Below are 18607 nucleotides of genomic sequence, written 5' to 3'. Positions count from 1 at the left end.
ATTTTCATGCAAAGAATATAATTTGATTACAGTTTACAATAAACTACTCGTTATTCAAGTTTAATTATAATCGACGACATTGTTCTACAATTTTCTTGACTGTAGTCATGAGTGTGTGTCTGTAACAGAAGAGTGTGTGTTAGTTTAAAGTACTGGTCTGCAAAGCAGTGCGACTGGCTTTCTCATGCCAGACCAGCGCCATTTCCTTTCCTTTTATTCCTATTCCCTGGGGGATGCACGATTATTAATAGTTTTCTGGAATTCTGAGTATAAGGCCTATTTAAATATTTAATTTAAGTGGTTTGAAGCTTAAGAGAAATGTCGTCCTCAGAATCCTTGTCTTGAGAATTTTCTCTGAATTGTTTTGATTTGTTTTGGTATTATACTTTTTGCCCCGTTGGATATCCACTTTAAATTAGATGTTATTTATTTGATTCTCTAAAATTTACTGTTTAACCTTACATTTAAATTTTTGCTCTCTACAATTCTTTATTTTTCATTCTATTCAAGCTCATTGGTTCTCCATTTTTTCCTTTTAACGCTTTTTACACTTTTATATTTATTTTTATTGCTTAAAAAGAACCTCTTGCCACAAAATATAATTTCCAGCTATTTTGTTTTTTATCTGTTTTCTCTTAAATTATCTTTTTTTTATGTCTTTAATTGATAAGTAAATGATAACCTTGAAGTATTTGATATTCATTTAATGTTTTTTATACAATATACATATAAAGTTACAAACAAAATGTTTACAATGATTATTCATTTATCGCTAAACTTGAATCTACATGGTTATTTGGTATATCAGAATTATTTTCTTGTACAGTACTGATCTTGTACTGGCAGAACCTGCCCTGGAACTGGTCTGTACAACGGCAAACCGGTTCCCCGATCCTTGTACCGTTGTTAGAGTACACACATTCATCCTCCCCGCCATTCATGCATCTAATAAAAAAACATAAAATTTATTAATTTTTTTGCGAAACAAATACAGTGTTATCTCCGACGGCTGAGAATTCAGAGACGACTGTACGAAATTCATACTGTCTGTTTCTTCACATTCATGATTCCCCCTAGAAAGGAGATACAACTGACGAGGCCCGCCCTACCATATGATTATACATGCTTTGCAGACGGCACTTCATTTGAATAAGAAATATTTGTCTGATGTACAATTACGCGTATACAATAACCTATTCTGAATATTTATACAAATGAAGTAGTACCGTCTGCAAAGCATGTATAATCATATGGTAGGGCGGGCCGTGTCAGTTTTATCTCCCTTATATTCCATACTCCTTGGATTCCCCGCAACTGTAAAACTTTTGCCAAATAATTTATTCAGCTATTTACTTTCTCTGAGCCAAATATTTAATTTAACTTAACCTTGGTATCGTCATGTACAGGGTGTCCCAAAAAACATGGGAATTCAGTGACGAATTCGATATCGTCTTTGTTATGAATTAGCATTGTAATACCTAATTTCAAAAGCCATAATATTATCATGTCTGCTAGAGTTTATTTAATGAAAAGGGTAAAAGACTGCAAAGATGTGTCTATAATGTCTCCGAAAGATGAACAGTGAATGCGGACAAGTTTACTCAGTTAGTATACTGTAATTTTCTTGTTTTACTAAGTACAACCGGTTGCAGTCAAAACATAAACAAACAAAATGTAAACATAGCAGACGAAACTCTTACAGATTACAGCTTTCTCAGTAGGTATCACTATGCTAAATCAAAGAATTATTTAAAAAGACGATATCGAATTCGTCACTGAATTCCCATGTTTTTTGGGACACCCTGTACCTTTGAAATTTCAAGTCGTCTTTACAGTCTCATCCTTTGTCGGTAACACTGTATATTGTAACGCTATAATACAGGAGCGGAGGTAATTAAATTTTAAAACATTTTTCAGGGAGCTAAATTTAGAGGTGGGAGGCTAAAAGGCCTGAAAGAATTTTAGAGGAAAAATTGACTAATTTAAACCATTCTTTATAGTACACCCGCATACGTTCATAATTCATAAACAGTTGTTAATGATTACTGATAACAGCATAGCAGGATAGAAGGAAATGATGAAACCGTGATTTTTTTTTAGACAGAACTTGTCTAAGTTCATTATCTCATTTTATTGAATCAATTTCATATAGATCACAACCAAAGATAATATATATATAGATATGCAGGCAGGTATAAACCTCCTTCCTAAATTGCTTGTAGCAGACAACTAATTTTTGAACCTCTGAGAAAATGTGAAAAGAGAGACATCTATAGCAAATTGATTACTTTCTATATTCCTTTCTCCCCTTGCTGCTATCTGTAGGAAATACGCATTTGTGTTAAATAAACATACAGTATACGCGTATTGCATCCTGTATAGTTCAAGTGTTGCTATCTGGACCTGTTTGACCAATAAAATTAAATTTCAAGGTAACACAAACATACAGTACGCGTTTTGTTTATGTTATGATCAGATCAGTTGTACTTTGTCCCAGATTCGATGTACTTTTATAGTAATAATTTTTATTTAAATTGCGTTAATTTGCGTATGCCATTCAGTACAACTTGCACATTTAAACTTTGTCTAGTCAAATTCCTACCTCAGTTTTATTTGCATTGATTAATTTGTTTCATTAAGTACAATATGCAGTATACATTGTTGATACTATAGTACGCATTTAGTGTTATCACGCATAAACAAAGTGATAAATTAGCAACAATCCAGAGGATAAAATGCCATGCGTACGACAGAGATGGTGCTGTTTGCACATTTTCTCAAGACCTCTAAATTTATACCTGCCTGCATATCTATATATATATTATCTTTGATCACAACGTTATCATGCTTCTTAGTAAGTTTTTTTATCTCGAGAAAAAGCGAAAAAGCCAGTTTTATTAGACACACCAATAAAACTTCTAAATATTAGATTTCATTAAAGATTTGAGTACTTTTTTACCTTCTCGATAAAGTCGAAGTCTTGCGTCATTAAAAAAAGTAAAGAAATATCTAAAAACAACCTGAATTGAGAAGTTGGAGTACATCTTCCTACTCTAACCTCTGCTGTGTACTTTATAACCTCAACCTCGTCACATAGATCTCCAGTCCAACCCTACATTATTATTAATATTATTATTATTATTATTATTATTATTAGTATTATTGTTTTCATTATTATTATTATTATTATTATTATTATCATCATTTTTAAATGTATAGTTTGAAATATCTAAGGTCTACAACAATTAGTTGAGAAGATAAACAAATTAGAAAATAAGATTTTGTTGCAAAGACTCAATTCCTTTTAATTTCTATATTTACCTCTTTACATAAACAATCCCAGGGTTCAGAGCAATACCCATTTAAACATCCTGAAGTAATGAGCAGATTTAAAAAAAGATAAAGAAAAATTTAGAATTTGAGATTTAAATATAAAATTCATCACTGTATGTTGAAATATTAAAAACTCTTTACGTCAATATTTCATGCGTAATTTTATTCTAAACTAAGCAATCATAAAAAAAGCAATTATTAAGACTAGCTTAGGAACCCAGCTTTGTCTGGACTTTTAAACTGCCCCTACATAAACCGACTCATGCTTAAATAGAATTTTAAAATCAAACTATACTAAGAACGTTCCCGTGGTTATAATAAGATCACTAATCTTAATTTGAGGCAAAATGGTCGAATGGTTTATATATTCGGCAATATTCGAAAGCTTATTCTTGAGTTTATTTCTACCACCTTTTTAAACTTAGTTGTTATTCAACTCTCTTTTATTTCCTTGTATAACAATATTAAATACAACAGTTAAATATCCTATTCAGACACAGCCCGCATTTTTAACCTAAATTATAGTCCCTCCAATTTAAAAATTTGGATCTTTAAAATTCCAACCAACAATTGATTTCATACCTGGATATTTCGAACATTGTTTACAATCCCGACCTTCCCAACCTACCCTGAAATATAAAAAAATTGTTTTAAAGGGAACTGTTAACAAAATTTATATTGACTGCCCTAAACGATTTAGTTTCTCGACCCACATTATGAAAGAGACATTTTTCGGGTTTAAAAAACAAAACAAGCACAAAAATGCAAACACATCATAGTTGAACCAAAACATGAAAGGACATTTTTGCGGCGCCGGGTGCAAAATTGTACGTTTTTTTGCAACTCTCCTGTATGGTGTTTTTTTTTTTTTTTGAAAAATTTTAATTTTTTTTGGTACTTGGCCCACAAAAAAATCCGCGAACCTTTTTTTCTCTTAAAATCAAAAGTTCAGAAAAACAAAAATGTGTAAATGAATTGTTTTTATCGAAATCTAAAATTTTAAAAAGATTGAATCACAGAATCTCAGAAAATTTGCAAAATTGTAATTAGAAAATTCGCAGTTTTCAGTTCTGGACCTGGTATAATTTTTACGGAAAATTTATTTTTCAATGGTTCTTAAGATTTCAACTAAACAGCGTATATTTAATACTTAAGAATATACAAAGAAGTAATGAACTAGAGAATTTAAATAACTTTTCCTTAAAAATTAGACCATTTGGAACGCAGTATAACATACTTTTTGTAATCTAATCAATTTCTCTACTGAAGTCTACTTTATTGAATCTGTTAATGCCAATTATATTTATCAGAAGATTAAAAGTCTGAAGGTAAAAATATTATTTACTGTACGAGAAATAGTTTTTTTTCATCATAACATCTTTGCAGAGTGATTTAATAATTTGCAATATTTCCGCGACATTTCTCAAGGTAAAGGAAGAACAGTTTCATTCCTTTTTATTGCTCTTAAATAAGTTAATCTTAAACCAAACAAAAACCAAATTATAAAAATATTTCATGAGACCACCTTCTATCTTAAAAAGTAGCATCAACATTGTTAAACGTTTATCCTTCACTTTGTCATCAAAGATACATTCTTAATTCTGTGAATTAATAATATTTTTTCTAGTAAAAGACTAAATTAGATCTTTAAACCAGATTTCAATAAAAGAAAAGAAAAAAAACTAGATTACGATATCGTTTCTTTGATAAGTATCCAAATAAAATTACGTAAAATTTTCTAACTTTTCTACAAAAATGGTATTATCTTTATCAAAAGTTTGCATCCTTACTAAAATAACCTCCACTGGAATTAAAACCGTACAATTCTTTATTTTTTTTGCGTTTTTGGTGCAAGAGAAAATTCAAGCTGATTTACAGATGTGAGTCTTTATATAAAGTGGGATATGTCCGATACTTTGTCAAGTAGAAATGACGAGGTTATAGCAAGAAGTGAGACCAGATTATGAGAATTTAACACTTCTCAAGCTAGACAGTAGACATAGCCCGTTTAAAAAGGAGGGTCACGTGTAATTACAACAACATTCCGTTAAATTTGTCGAGGTTGTTAACCTGCATGTACAATCTCCAGGCTGTGTACAGTATCCGTTCTCTTCTGAACAGTCCTCGGAGCAAATTGGTTTATCACAGTGCAATCCTAAACCAATAATTCTCAGTTAAACTTTCAACTAACTTTCCTTCATTCATCAGATTTCAACTGGAATCTATAGGGCAGGATGCAAATTAATGCAGGGTGTCCCTGTCTATAGGGTAGGATGCAAATTAATTCAGGGTGTCCCTGTCTATAGGGTAGGATGCAAATTAATCCAGGGTGTCCCTGTCTATAGGGTAGGATGCAAATTAATTCAGGGTGTCCCTGTCTATAGGGTAGGATGCAAATTAATACAGGGTGTCCCTGTCTATAGGGTAGGATGCAAATTAATACAGGGTGTCCCGTGTCACATCAAACACGGAATTTCAATATTTTGACTGCCACTGGTTAATCTAAAAAAAGGATGGATCCTAAATTAAGAAAATGCTTGATCGGAGGTAGGAATAAAAGGAAACAAATAGTTTGATCTGGACACTATTCTAAAGTGGATCCAAATTTTTTTATTTTACGATAAAGCGCTTTCATAATTTTAAATTTTTCAGTTTATATTTAATTGGGACAAACAGTTCTTTTTCAATATTAGAAACTGCCCTTTTTATATCAATAATAGGAAATTCACGTTTAAAACTTAATTCTATACAAAAATATGCTTATTGGTAACCTTACGTTTATGATTTTATTTAATTATTTGATCCGAAAGAAACTAAGCATACCTGTAAAGTTTTCATTACAATTGCATTCGCCTGGCTTTGTACATGACCCATGTTTGCAACCTTCCCCTGGTGTACACTCTGTACAGTTAGCTCCTCTCCAACCCCCTCTACATGTACATGTGTCAGGAACCTGTACATAACTATTGTAGTGTACAAGATGAAACAAAATGAATGAAAGAATCACAGTGAATAAACTTAATCACAAATTCACAATTACCATATGTAAATATATGTAAATATTTATAGACTTTCAAGAGATACAACACTTGTACAGTAGCATATAAGATTCACAATAGTACCATTTAAACATTTATCTGATCAAGGGTGAATGAGATATTCAAATTTGTCTAGCCAAACGTTTTCTTAACTGAGCTTTCTCTTGAAAAATGACGCATTTACGCTTTAGAGAAAGTGAAGGTAACTGATTAAAACACAACTACTCCGAGAGGTTTAAAGGGAATAGTTAAGAATCTGACATGGAGGGTAACTTAAAAATTTGTCCACAGTCTCTTGACAAAAATAAGAATTGTTATAATATGTAAATCGAATTCTTTGAAGCATTGTGACTTGATAAAATAAACTTTTTTAGGAAAGATGACAGAAGTTTTCTTTACTCTATCTACATACAAATAATGTAGATTATGGAACCAGTGTCCGAATTTAATGAATTTAAGCCGCGTCTCAAATCACCCAAAAACCAGTTTTAATTGAGTTTCGGCTTAAATCTTGAAAAACTTGATACAATTTTAAGTGGAATCAAGCATATTTGAGCCACGGTTTAAATTTAAGCCGCCGCTCAAATTCTTTAAATTCGGCCTCGGGTAGAATATCGTTGACAGTCCCTTTAAATACAGTTTTTTTTGGTAAAGTTTACCTTACAATATGCATTTGTTGTGTTACATCCCTGGCTACAAACTGGTTTATTACAGAATATCCCTGTATAACCAGGTCTACAAACACACTCAAATCCACTAAAAACAAATAAAATAAAAAAGTAGATATATTTTTTTAACGAGCTGAAAAAATCATTTGCACAGGGATAGGATTAAATTAATTCTGATGTCCAATTTAATTGTTGGATATCAAATGATAGATTTTAACTTGAATGAGTTCTAATTCGAAACAGGCAATACACACCGTAAGCTTTGTTTAGTGAAAAACGAGAAATTATATGTTATAATTAAGTGTTTTTAATTATACTCACAGATTCTTATTCAAATTGCCCCACCAGACTTAAATTTTGCCCCCTTTTTTAGAATGCCACCAAATACTCATATTTTGTTTCTAAGTTAATTCTATTTTTTTCCCCAAATGTTTTATAAATGCACCCAACTTTAAGGTTAAAAATAACCCTTTGATTAAAAAAAGCCCCTTCATACACTTTGAAAATCCCCTTAAATAAACAAATTTGCTCCCAAAATGAATAATTAAGATTTCCCATACACAAATTTTCCCAAAATAAAAAAGGCCCCCAAAACTAAATTTGCCCAAAAACCAAGATTTAAGATTTCCCCAGACTGAAAATTGTCCCCAAACAATTAAATTTGCCCTTGAAATATAGATTTAAGATTTTTCTCGCACAAATTTGCCCCGAACTAAAAATGTACCCCCAAATTATCCTGAATTGGTAAGGTAGTATTTTTATGGTAGAGTATAATACACAATTTTCTTCCCCCCCCCTGGAAATGTTTAGGGGGGGGGGGCAAAAAAAACCTCTTTGCTCTTTGCCCCCCTTCCCTTGCTGAATGTCTAGTTGCGCCGCGCGCGCCTGAATTAAATGGCATTTAAACTTATATTATTGATTTCTTGAAAGTTACAGTTTTTGAAGGTCATGGTATGGGTTAGGTATAATGGGGAGGGGGGGGGGGGCTTTATACAATTCTTACGTAGTGCATTCCCCGTGTAAACATCCTGGCATCTTTATACATTTCTGACAGGATCCACCAGTATAACCAGTCTTACATTTACATTCACCTTAACAAGCATAATTACATTTACATTCACCTAAACAAGCATAATTAATTACATTTACATTCATCTTAACAAGCATAATTACATTTACATTCACCTTAACAAGCATAATTAATTACATTTACATTGACCTAAGCAAGCGTAACTACATTTACATTCACCTAAGCAAGCACAATTACATCCACATTGGCCTAAACGAGCATAATTACATTTACATTCACCTGAACAACCATAATTACATTTACATTTACATAAACAAGCATAATTACATTCACATTCACCTAAACGAGCATAATTACATTTACATTTACATAAACAAGCATACCAACAGTCAAAATTACATTTACATTTAACTAAAACAAGTATAAAAACAGTCAAAAATTACATTTACCTTCACCGTATATAAACAAACATACAAAGTCAAACATTACATTTACATTTTCCTAAAAGCTGCAAGCATACAATTGCACCTAACTTTTTTAGTAACATTCACCTTAAATACATCCATAAAGAATTGATAATAAGGAAAATTAGTAGGGCTTGCAGCAACCGAAACGTTTCGTTCGCATTTCGCAAAATGTTTTGTATAATTTCGCATTTTTTCGAGAAAATGAATTAAGCGAGAATATTTTTGTATTATTAAATATTTTTTCCTTTTTAAAGAATTTTCGCAAAAATATTTCATTTTTTAAAATTCCGTATTTTTTTGCTAAATTTTCACATTTTTTAGTGAAAAAAGCGATAATTTTCACATCATTCGCGAGCAAACGAAAAGTGAAAAAATGCGAAGATTTTCGCAAAAACGATTTTTCCTTTTCGCTGCAAACCCTATAATCTTAAGTCTCATCAACCCTGCAAAGAGCTAAGATGGAAAACTAAGAAAAATGCCACCAATTTGGCCAACAAAACATTCAACCGCAGTCATACACTCAACCTCAGTGACACATTTTCAGAGAAATTAAAGATAGAAATTACAAAAACACTTTATTTATTTTAAAAGGCGAGAAGACGACATTTATTCAGATGAATTCTACCTGGTTTACTACAGTAGCCTTGTGTAGCATGGCAGCCTGGGGCACAAACCGGTTTATCACAAACCTCCCCGACCCAACCCGCCCTGCACACTACCTCACCATCTGCAGTACAGTACATCCGTGGATTGTTCTGGAAATACAAGCAATTAATACACTGTAAGTTCACTTAAAGGATTAAAATTTAATGAATCAAAACACGATTTGAAATATCAAATATGTCTTATCTGATCTTGCGATTTAAAAAAAAGAGTTCTTGGGCAAATAATAGTAATAATTATGGTCAAAAATGTAATACTTTTTTTCTAATATTTTTCAAATTAAATTGACTTTGGCCTTGCCTTTTTGGGAGTTAAATTAAGCAAATGATGAAAATGTTACAGGGTGGTTTTAAATTGATCGTTTTAATTGATTTAAAAATGAAGACCTGCATAATCTTATCACGACAAAGTTTCGCAAAAGAACATGTTTCTCCTGAAAAAGGTAAAATAAACAATATAAAGAAAACGGTGTTTGTGTATTGTGAACTATATCAATCATTTTGTTTATATTTTTATCGTTAAAGTATTGACATTGACCAAGAATTTTGCATTTTACACATCTAATCTGAATATATTTTGGTATTAAAAACATTTACCTGTAAAATTGTGAGCACACACCAATTTTACACCATAATCAATTCTAAAAACAAACTCCATCATGATTATCAATTCAAGAATTTAAAGATTATATTTTAATTATAGAAATAAGAAGAATAACAATAACACTAATAATAATAATCATTTATAATAACAATACAAATTATACAATAATAATAATAATAATAATAATAATAATAATAATAATAATAATAATAATAATAATAATAATAATAATAATAATAATAATAATAATAATAATAATATTAATAATAATAATAATAATAATGATAATAATAAGGATTTAAATTATAATCATAATAATAAGGATTATAATCATAATAACTATATTACCTAGCATGATAAGTACTAAAATCATTGATATTCCAATCTTCTCCTGCATACAGCAGATGATTACGTTCAAGCCTCAATATCAATTTTCCTGAAAAATTTGAAAAACTTAATTTTAGCAAATGTGATTTATATATTTTTACCTCTATCATACAATGATTCATCATCATCATAATCTTTATCTCGATTTTCTTGATCTTTTTGTTCATCAATTGTTTCTTCTTTTTCATCTTCTAGGATTTCAGAAGTCTCTTCGATCTCAGCTTCGGCAGAGGTAGTTTCAGGAGAAGTTTCAGTGGTGGATAAATCAATCTCATGATCAGTGGAATCTTCACTTAATCTTCTTGTTGTATTATCTCCTTGATCAGCCGAACTTGTTGAATTATTTTCATTTATATTTTCCATTGTAGTTTCATCAATAACAGGTTGAGTAGTAGTATCCTCCTTCTCTTCTGCTTTAGCTGCTGCTTCAGCAATCTTCTCCTCGGCCAGCTTCTTGATGTTGGAAGTTATTGATGTTGCCAAAGTGGAGAAAATCTTTTCCAAAAAAGATTGTTCTTTTTCTGTTTTCGCTTCCTCAAAATTGTTTTATTAAAATATAGATAAATAGAAAATTACTCATGCAATCGTATCTAAATTTTTATTTTTTATTTTAAAATGAGTGTTCATGGTTTTAACCTTAATTGGTTGTGGAATTCGTTTAGGTTTGTTGATATGCCAGGCTTCTATAGACAGAGAGAAAACACCGTTCCAGGATTCTTGGAACGGGATTTTAACCAACAAATCTCCGGAACCTAAGAATTGTATTTATAATATGTTCAAAACATAATTCAAAATACAAAAACTAATTTAAAAACTCAATTGTAAGGTGTTAAATGATTTGTGATACGTCCATCAAATTGTTGAATAAAACCTCGATGTTCTAACCTTGCAATGAACTGTTGAATATAACCTCGGTTGTTAAGGAACCGTATGCACACTCTAGGCTAGGTGTGAACAATGATCTATCCTGGAAATAATATTTCAATTTTTAAATCTTCATAGTTTAAGGAACAATACATAAAATTTCAAATTATATATAGCATGGTATTCTACCCTTAACATCTTTGTCTAATCAAAGATGAATGAAATTTTCAAGTTTTTCCATTCCTTCTACTTTTTTACAAGAGGATAATAGATCATGATAGTTATTCTCTATTCTTAACCTTGATAATTATAGAATACCTCTCATTATTATATTATTAATTATTATTATTATTATTATTTTATTATTAATTATTATTATCATTATTATATTATTACTTATTATTATCATTATTTTATTATTATTTATTATTATTTAGTATTATTTCTTCCCTGTCGCCAAACAACTGAGTATTCCATATTCCCTTCTCCTGGGCGTTCCATTCTTCCTTCAGGCTCATGCTGAGGTCGAACCGGCCTCCCCTGAGGTCGTGGCCAAGGTCTAGCTGGTCTACCCAGCCTCTCCTCAGGTCCAGGGAGAGGCCTAGGGGGATAGGACAGAGGTCGAGGCCGAGGTCGGTCTCCTCTAAGACCAGGAGGGTTTTGAGGTCGGGGCGGATGTCTGTAAGGAGGTCGAGGTGAGGCGGAGATTTTAGGATTTGGCGGATATCTAGAGGATATACGGGGTGGGAGGGTCGCTCGTCCAGTGTACTCTGAAAACAATATCTCTATTGAAGCAAGGGTGGGGGTGGGGGCAGTCCTTTATCTCTTAAATTAAATATGGTTTACGGGTGGGGGGGGGGGCACAACTTGTTAAACATTCATCCACCAACTGCTTAAATATGATATTTTTCCGAAGTAAAAACGTATTTTACGATTAAAAATGTACAGGTCTCAAATATTTATCTATTACTCATTATTATTATTATTATGAAGGATTTTTTATTAATGTTACCAGTAATATGAGGTCAACCAAAGATTTATATTATTTACAGTGAGTGAGAGCAATGTTGACGAGGACGACTTGAAAACTTAAATCATATGATCATGAAACACATCAATTCAGTTTAAAAAAACAGGCCCAGTTTACTTTATAAATTGATTTTCAAGCTACATATAAAACTACTTGTTTTATATCAACATTAAATCTACATAAGATTGCATATTCCTGCAGTTTAATGGGTCTAACTGTGTTAAAATATGTAAACCTAGAAAGTTAAACCTGTCAAGATTTTCTCAATATTTTGTGGAAAGGTTTGAGGTTGGATCCGTCCTGCTCCAGGTATTGCCTGGATCCGTTCTACTCCGGGTGCGGGTTGGACCAGTCCTACTCCTGGTTTTGATCGTATTTGGTCTGCTCCATACAATTCCTGAGCTTCTGCTTATCATTAAGAAATATATAAAAATTATAAAGGAAATAGATAGTAATTAGTAACTGCAAGTTTTAATAATAACTCCTTGAAGTATAAAGAAGGAAAATTTTTGGTTTTAATTAAATTTAGGATTTCAAAAATGTGCTTTTTAAACTAAAAATGAAACAATAACAAAATAACTGATTACAAATCTTACTCAAAGGAATTGCCATAAACTCTGATGTTCTTATCCCTACATCTTTGCAGCCCGATGTTGTAAACCTTAGATATTCCAAACTATAAATTATATAAGATCAAATAATCAGTTTGCAAGGAGAAACAAATTTGAAAGTTTAACTTTGTGGCAAAGACTCAATTCCTTGTTGTTGTAGACCTTTAACATAAATCAGCTATACATAAAATAGTCAGAGTTTGAAGTATCAACGGTTTACATAAACTGGTAACAATGATAAAGGGATTAGAAAGGTCGAGTTCGAGGCTCACTGCGATTTAATGGTCTCACGCTCTTAAGCTTGAATTGTTGAGAATTTTGTCAGTTACTTCTAAAAAACCAAAGCTAACAACAAGTGCTTTATAGTGCTAAAATTTACATGTAAAGTGCTACAGAAAAGCATTAGTGAGTTAGAGCGGTAAAATCTAAGCTTAGGGCGTTGCGACACTTCAAAGTCAACCCTGTCTTAAAAATTGATGAGACTGTTTATAAGCAGGCTGAATCTATGTGGGCTAGCTAGTCCCTATTCAGCCTGACACGTCTGGTTTTCTAACTGGTTTCCTGGAGGGGGGGGGGGGTCAAATTACCCCTCCCCTCTCTATTTTCTTATTGTGATATAAATCTATAACATTTGATACGTTTTTGGAAAGCCCCTTGGGCTCTACCTCAATGATCTGCAAAAAAATGGCAAATTTCCAAAAATCCAAATATTTATTGCGAAATCTAGTTAGTAAGCAACAAAGAATTGCGCAAATTGCAACAAATTATACATGTTTGAAAAGCCCTTGACTTAGCGAATTAAAATATGCAAAAACATTTGCAAATTTTTTAAACCTAAATTTCTATTCAAGAAAAACTGAAAATGTGAAAATTTCCTTTAAAGGCGCCTGTGCAAAGAGCTATAAAATGTTGAAAAACAATGACTGGAAGTAGGTCTAAATAATATAGATTTAGTCTGGTGTAGGTAAAATAAGGCATTTAGGCATTATGACTGAGGACTAAGGCAGTAGATATAAAAGCCCAGATTTTAGCTTTAACCCTATAAAGGCTGGGGAGTCTGAATCTATGTATAGACGGGGGGGGGGGAATCCCATGTCCCCCCCTCCTTGAAAAAGGATTTAGAGAATAGGTATAGGTTTGAAATGCATGTTTATGGCCCAATTTTTCAAGGCCAGCTCATTGAAAAAAAAATTAAATCGATAAATTGTATAATTTGGGTTATAGAGAGGGTTGAAAAAAATGCCAAAAAAGGTTAAACAAATGTAAACACTTTTTTTGTTAAAACAAATATCAAAGTTTGACACATGTTTCTTACTCCAGTTTTTAAGGCTTTTCAAAAATATAGTTTTAAGATCTGAACCCTATCCTATGCATAAAAAAATTTACAAAAAATACTGAAAATTTTTATTTATTAAAAGTAAAAATTTTTTCCGGTGATAGTGTCAAAAACGAGAGTGCTAAGACAAAAAAACTAGAGGGGGACTTCCTAGCTCAAATACTTTTTGAGTTATCGCAAAAAAACGATAAGGGGGTGGGTTAAATTCCCCCCCCAGGCCAAATATAGTTAAAGGGACTGTAAAGGAAAAAATTAAAAGGGGTATAGGCTGAAACCTAAGAACTTCAGGAGTTGATCGAGAACTATAAGAGTTAACTGATGTTCTTGTTTTGAGAAATTGAAAAATAAAAATTTTTACCAAAACTTATGTTTATGCACTGTCATTTTTCTTTTACAGTCCTTTTAATGATCAGTTCTGTTACAAATGGCTATTTTCTAATATACTGTATACCTGTCGGATCTGAACCTCTTTGTGGAGATCTATTAGGTAGGACCACTAAACTCTCATTGTCTACCCTATACAGCAATACATAGTTTTGAACTCAGGGAGTTAACAACAGTCAGAGAGGTGACATTCAAAAGTTAAATGCAAAAAAGAGTTGAATATATACAAATGCATACATTGATAGTTAGGTAAAGCAATTCGATTGACAAGAATTCAGACATTGAGAATCAATTTGATTATAAAGACAAATAATAGCTGAATTGATAAATAAATCAGATTTTATAAAACAAGACAAGCACAAGACAAGATTTTTTAAAAAGTTATGAAATAATGCATCCTTAAAGGGAGTGTTCCGGTAAAATGAAAGGGGGTAAAGACTTACGACGAAAAAATATCGTTGGTGATCGCTACTAATCTTACTCATATCTGTTGCGTCTATCAGGAGAAAATTGTTATAAAAGATTCATACTAAAGAACGTAGCGTCCATACTAATTCAGAAAACTGCAATATTCTACTCGCATCGTAAAAATATCAATATAATTCCAAACACAAATCATTCAGATATCACAACCCATAATCATCGATAATTTTATATTTATATACCTGGAGGCACAGACCCTAAACATGGTATAGCAGGGGGCGGAGCAGGTTCCTCCTCCTCCCCGCCCACTTCTAAACCCATCACTGAATCCATCATCAGCCCAGGGATGGACATCATCATGTTCAATCCACTGATGAACATCATCATCTACAGCTCTCCCATCTCGACCACTTTCTCTAATAGATCCATTTTTTAGAAAATTAATCAGTCAAAAAAGCTTAACTTTTATTAAAAATCAAAATCTAAACCGAAATATCCGTACTTAAACTAAATTAAATTATAACCCAAAACAAAAACAAGAAAATAATATTTACTGCAAACAAAATCTGTTAAACAGAGGAAATCCATTTTTTTATTAACATTCACTATTCTTTTAAAGTGAAGTCGCTTTAGAAAGAAAAAAAACTGTAAATAATAATAAAAATTATTGATGATCAAATTTTTAGATAAATTTTTAGATTTTATTTAGCAAACTTAATGTTTTCCCGTAAATCCTGTTTCTTAACTTTCTAGAAATATTTAGAAATTCATTTGAATAACATGATTTTACAATCAAGATTGATAACATAAAAAATCTTTTTTTGGAAAGATACCTTAAATTGTTAACCCTATTCCTGCTGGGGGGGGGGGGTCAATTTGACCCCCCCCTGTAGTAATTTTTACATAACTCAAAAAGTATTGGTCTGAGGCTGATGAAATTTTCTGACTTTTCTTACATACCCAAAGCCCTCTCTTTAGGCCTAAAACCGGACTTTAATACTAACTGCCTGAGTTCTCAGGCACACTGCCTGAATGACTGCTTTTGACTGTAACAAACTAAATCTTTGTTTTGACCCACTTTCACTTGTCAGATTTTGATAAAATTTAGCTTTTTGGAAAGCCTATGACATAAGGAAACGGATTGCACAAGTTTTGCGAAAAAAATTGCAAATTTTTTGCAAACAACCTGTCAAAGGAAATTTACACATTTTTCGTTTTTCTTGATTAAAAATCAGGTTATTTAAAATTTTGCAAAAATTTTTGCATATTTGAAATGGCATGGTCAAGGGCTTTTCAAAAATGGACAAATTTTTTTGCAAACATTTTTACTAGATAACTGAATTTTGCGATAAAAAATTCAATTTTTGCAAATTTGCAAATTTTTTTTGCAGATTCTAAAAGTAGAGCACAAGAGCTTTCTAATGATGTATCATTTGTCATATTTGGACATAAAACATGGGATTTAGAGGGGGGGGGTCAACCTCCCCAGCATATCCTGGTTTTCAAGTACCCCAGCAGGGATAGGGTTAAAAGACTGAAAGATAAAAAAAATCACTAATTTATATGAAAAAAGTAGTATCTACCATTATTTAATTGTTAAAATTTAAAAGTTTGAATCTTAGATACGAAACTTGTTCTCAAATTTTGAATTATTTAGATAAAAAAAAATTCTCAGAAAGTAAATTTTAAACTTGCTTCTTAAAAAAAAAAAATGGCGTTCGAATTGAAAAATTATAGTAAAGGAACTGAGTTTGTGGCGAAAACTCAGTTTCTTTTTTAAAATCTAGATTTTGATTCCAAAATGAAGGTTTAAGATCTGAAAATTGAGAACAGAATGACAAAATGACAAAATGACAAAATGACAAAATGACAAAATGAAAAAATGAAAAATGACAAAATGACAGAATGACAAAATGACAAAATGACAAAATGACAAAATGAAAAAATGACAAAATGACAAAAAAACAAAAATGAAAAAATGAAAAAATGACAGATTAAAATTCCAAAACGAATTATTAAAAATTTAAAATGCATGGAACACAAAAATTCAATCTTGGAGAACTGAAATTTTTTAAATTAAGGATTAAAATTTCAAATTTGAAGATTTAGATTTTAAAATGGAGGTCAACCTTTGACAGCACGAACCAGCTGCGTCTCTGCCCTCAGGGTTAAGAAAGGAGGATATTTTGACGAGAATAACACCTGAACTGTGTCCATCCAGCCCCTCACACAGTATACACAGGACATACAGGGTTAACAGCATCTTCTATTTTATTCGCAGTGAGTTAATACATTCATTTTCTTGTCTGCCTGTTAGTTTGTATCAAATAAACGAAAAAAACTGAACCGATCAGACCCAATTGTTTGTGGGACCTCACAAGACCCCAGGGAAGATTTCTGGATGCTTAAAATTACAAAAAGTTGTCATCAGATTTTCATAAGATTTAGAAAGTCCACGAAAAAAGTCGAAATCCGCAAAACATTTTATTATTGTTTTATCAAAGAGAAAGTGATGATATGTTGAGCAACAATTAAAATATCAAATAGAATTTGATAACCTAGTAGATACTTACAAATAATTTATTTTTTAAAAATTAAATACTTTTTTTTTGTAAAACGCATCGAATTGTTTTTGTAAGGCCCTCCATCATTGTTTTTTTTCTGCTTGCATATCCACAAGTCGTTTTGAAGGAGAAACTGAATCTGAAGATTGTCTTTTTTTTAAATCAAAAGATAATTTTTTTTTTCTTTGTTTCCTTTATTTGTTTGAAAGGGTACAGTTGTAAAATGGCAGACCTAGTATGAAATTACGACCGCATTACCTTTAGTTATATTTTTCAATCATAAAACTCATCAACATGATTTATAACTGCAGATTCTCAAATGATCTCTAGTGTATATTTTTTAAGCAAATGAAGCTTTAAGCAATAAGCCTTATTTCAGATTTTATAAATAGGTACAACTCACTGCAAATTCACTGTTTTAAACAAAAACTCATTTTTCTATTGGTTTCCTCACAATATAATGCCTGAAAATAAGGAGGGTTATATAAGACGCTATAGGAGAGAAATTTTCAAAATTTCACTTGTACTTAATTCACATACTCAGGAATTCACCTGCTTCATGTCTACGCGTACACTGACGCATTAATTTCACGGATTTGTGGTCTGCTACGCTCACCAAGACAGACAAATGTCCTGTACACAGTGGGCCAGGATACAGGAAATGTCCCCCCTGGAATTAAGATGTATTTCACTTGACTCCGCTCCAGGCGCACTGTGCGCGTGTTTTATTTAAATAAACCGGTGCGCTCATGGGCCATGGTCATCAGTTTCACTTTCAATTCTAAAAGAAACATTATACAGGAAATATACAGATGATACAGATTATGCAGATTAAGCTATATCAAGATTTTTTCTTCACAAATTATTGTTTAAGAAACCCAACTATTGTGTTATTAATGGGCCAAATAAATATATTTTGATTTTATATACCATTCACAAAATTAAGCAAAAGAAATATAATATCAAAAAAATATGATGATGAAATGCTAAAAAAATCCCTTCAACTGCAGATGAATCAGATTGTGTGTTTGTAAAGAAAGGTTTGTATACAATTCTCCTCAAAATGTAAGCAGCAGGAAGGGTGTGTGAGCACCCTGTTTAATTGCTTCGGCCATCATCTATTTTATTTTATCCCCTAGTGGTCGTACCATGGAGTATAGAATATAATGGAGATTGAATCGACACGGCCCGCCCTATCATATAATT

The 18607-nt window shown here is 31.7% G+C and overlaps 1 protein-coding gene across 2 annotated transcripts; it reads right to left on the bottom strand.

The window, feature by feature from the left end:
* Positions 1-689: 689 nt before the first annotated feature.
* LOC111707298 (uncharacterized) lies at positions 690-18255 on the bottom strand. Of its 2 annotated transcripts, none has more exons than XM_023480379.1 (22): positions 17954-18255; positions 17805-17865; positions 16967-17103; positions 15080-15253; positions 14482-14546; positions 12333-12491; positions 11504-11823; positions 11075-11156; positions 10826-10941; positions 10291-10723; positions 10151-10238; positions 9796-9839; positions 9586-9632; positions 9162-9291; positions 8043-8130; positions 7031-7127; positions 6157-6286; positions 5404-5488; positions 3916-3962; positions 3322-3371; positions 3021-3112; positions 690-945 (listed from the first exon to the last, which is right to left on the bottom strand). In XM_023480379.1, the coding sequence occupies exons 3-22, from the start codon at positions 17098-17100 to the stop codon at positions 759-761; spliced, it is 2568 nt and encodes an 855-aa protein (XP_023336147.1). In that variant the 5' UTR covers positions 17101-17103; positions 17805-17865; positions 17954-18255; the 3' UTR covers positions 690-758. The 2 variants fall into 2 exon arrangements, with proteins under 2 accessions (XP_023336147.1, XP_023336148.1); XM_023480380.1 differs by having other exon boundaries at positions 12333-12488; positions 17954-18254.
* Between the last annotated feature and the right edge of the window lie 352 nt (positions 18256-18607).

The sequence above is a fragment of the Eurytemora carolleeae genome, unplaced genomic scaffold (genome assembly GCF_000591075.1).
Source record: "Eurytemora carolleeae unplaced genomic scaffold, Eaff_2.0 scaffold517, whole genome shotgun sequence".
Taxonomy (NCBI): Eukaryota; Metazoa; Arthropoda; class Copepoda; order Calanoida; family Temoridae; genus Eurytemora; species Eurytemora carolleeae.
The sequence above is the reverse complement of the archived record's forward strand: the minus strand, read 5'-3'. Positions and strand labels throughout refer to the sequence as shown.

Bases quoted from the DNA above. Each gene is read 5' to 3' on its own strand.
- LOC111707298 (XM_023480379.1), bottom strand. From the start codon at position 17,100: ATGCTGTTAACCCTGTATGTCCTGTGTATACTGTGTGAGGGGCTGGAT. The intron at 10,942-11,074 runs GTTAGAACATCG...TACAATTCTTAG, and splicing joins ATTCAACAGTTCATTGCAAG to GTTCCGGAGATTTGTTGGTT. The intron at 7,128-8,042 runs GTAAGAATTGTA...ATTTGTTTTTAG, and splicing joins TTACACGGGGAATGCACTAC to TGGATTTGAGTGTGTTTGTA.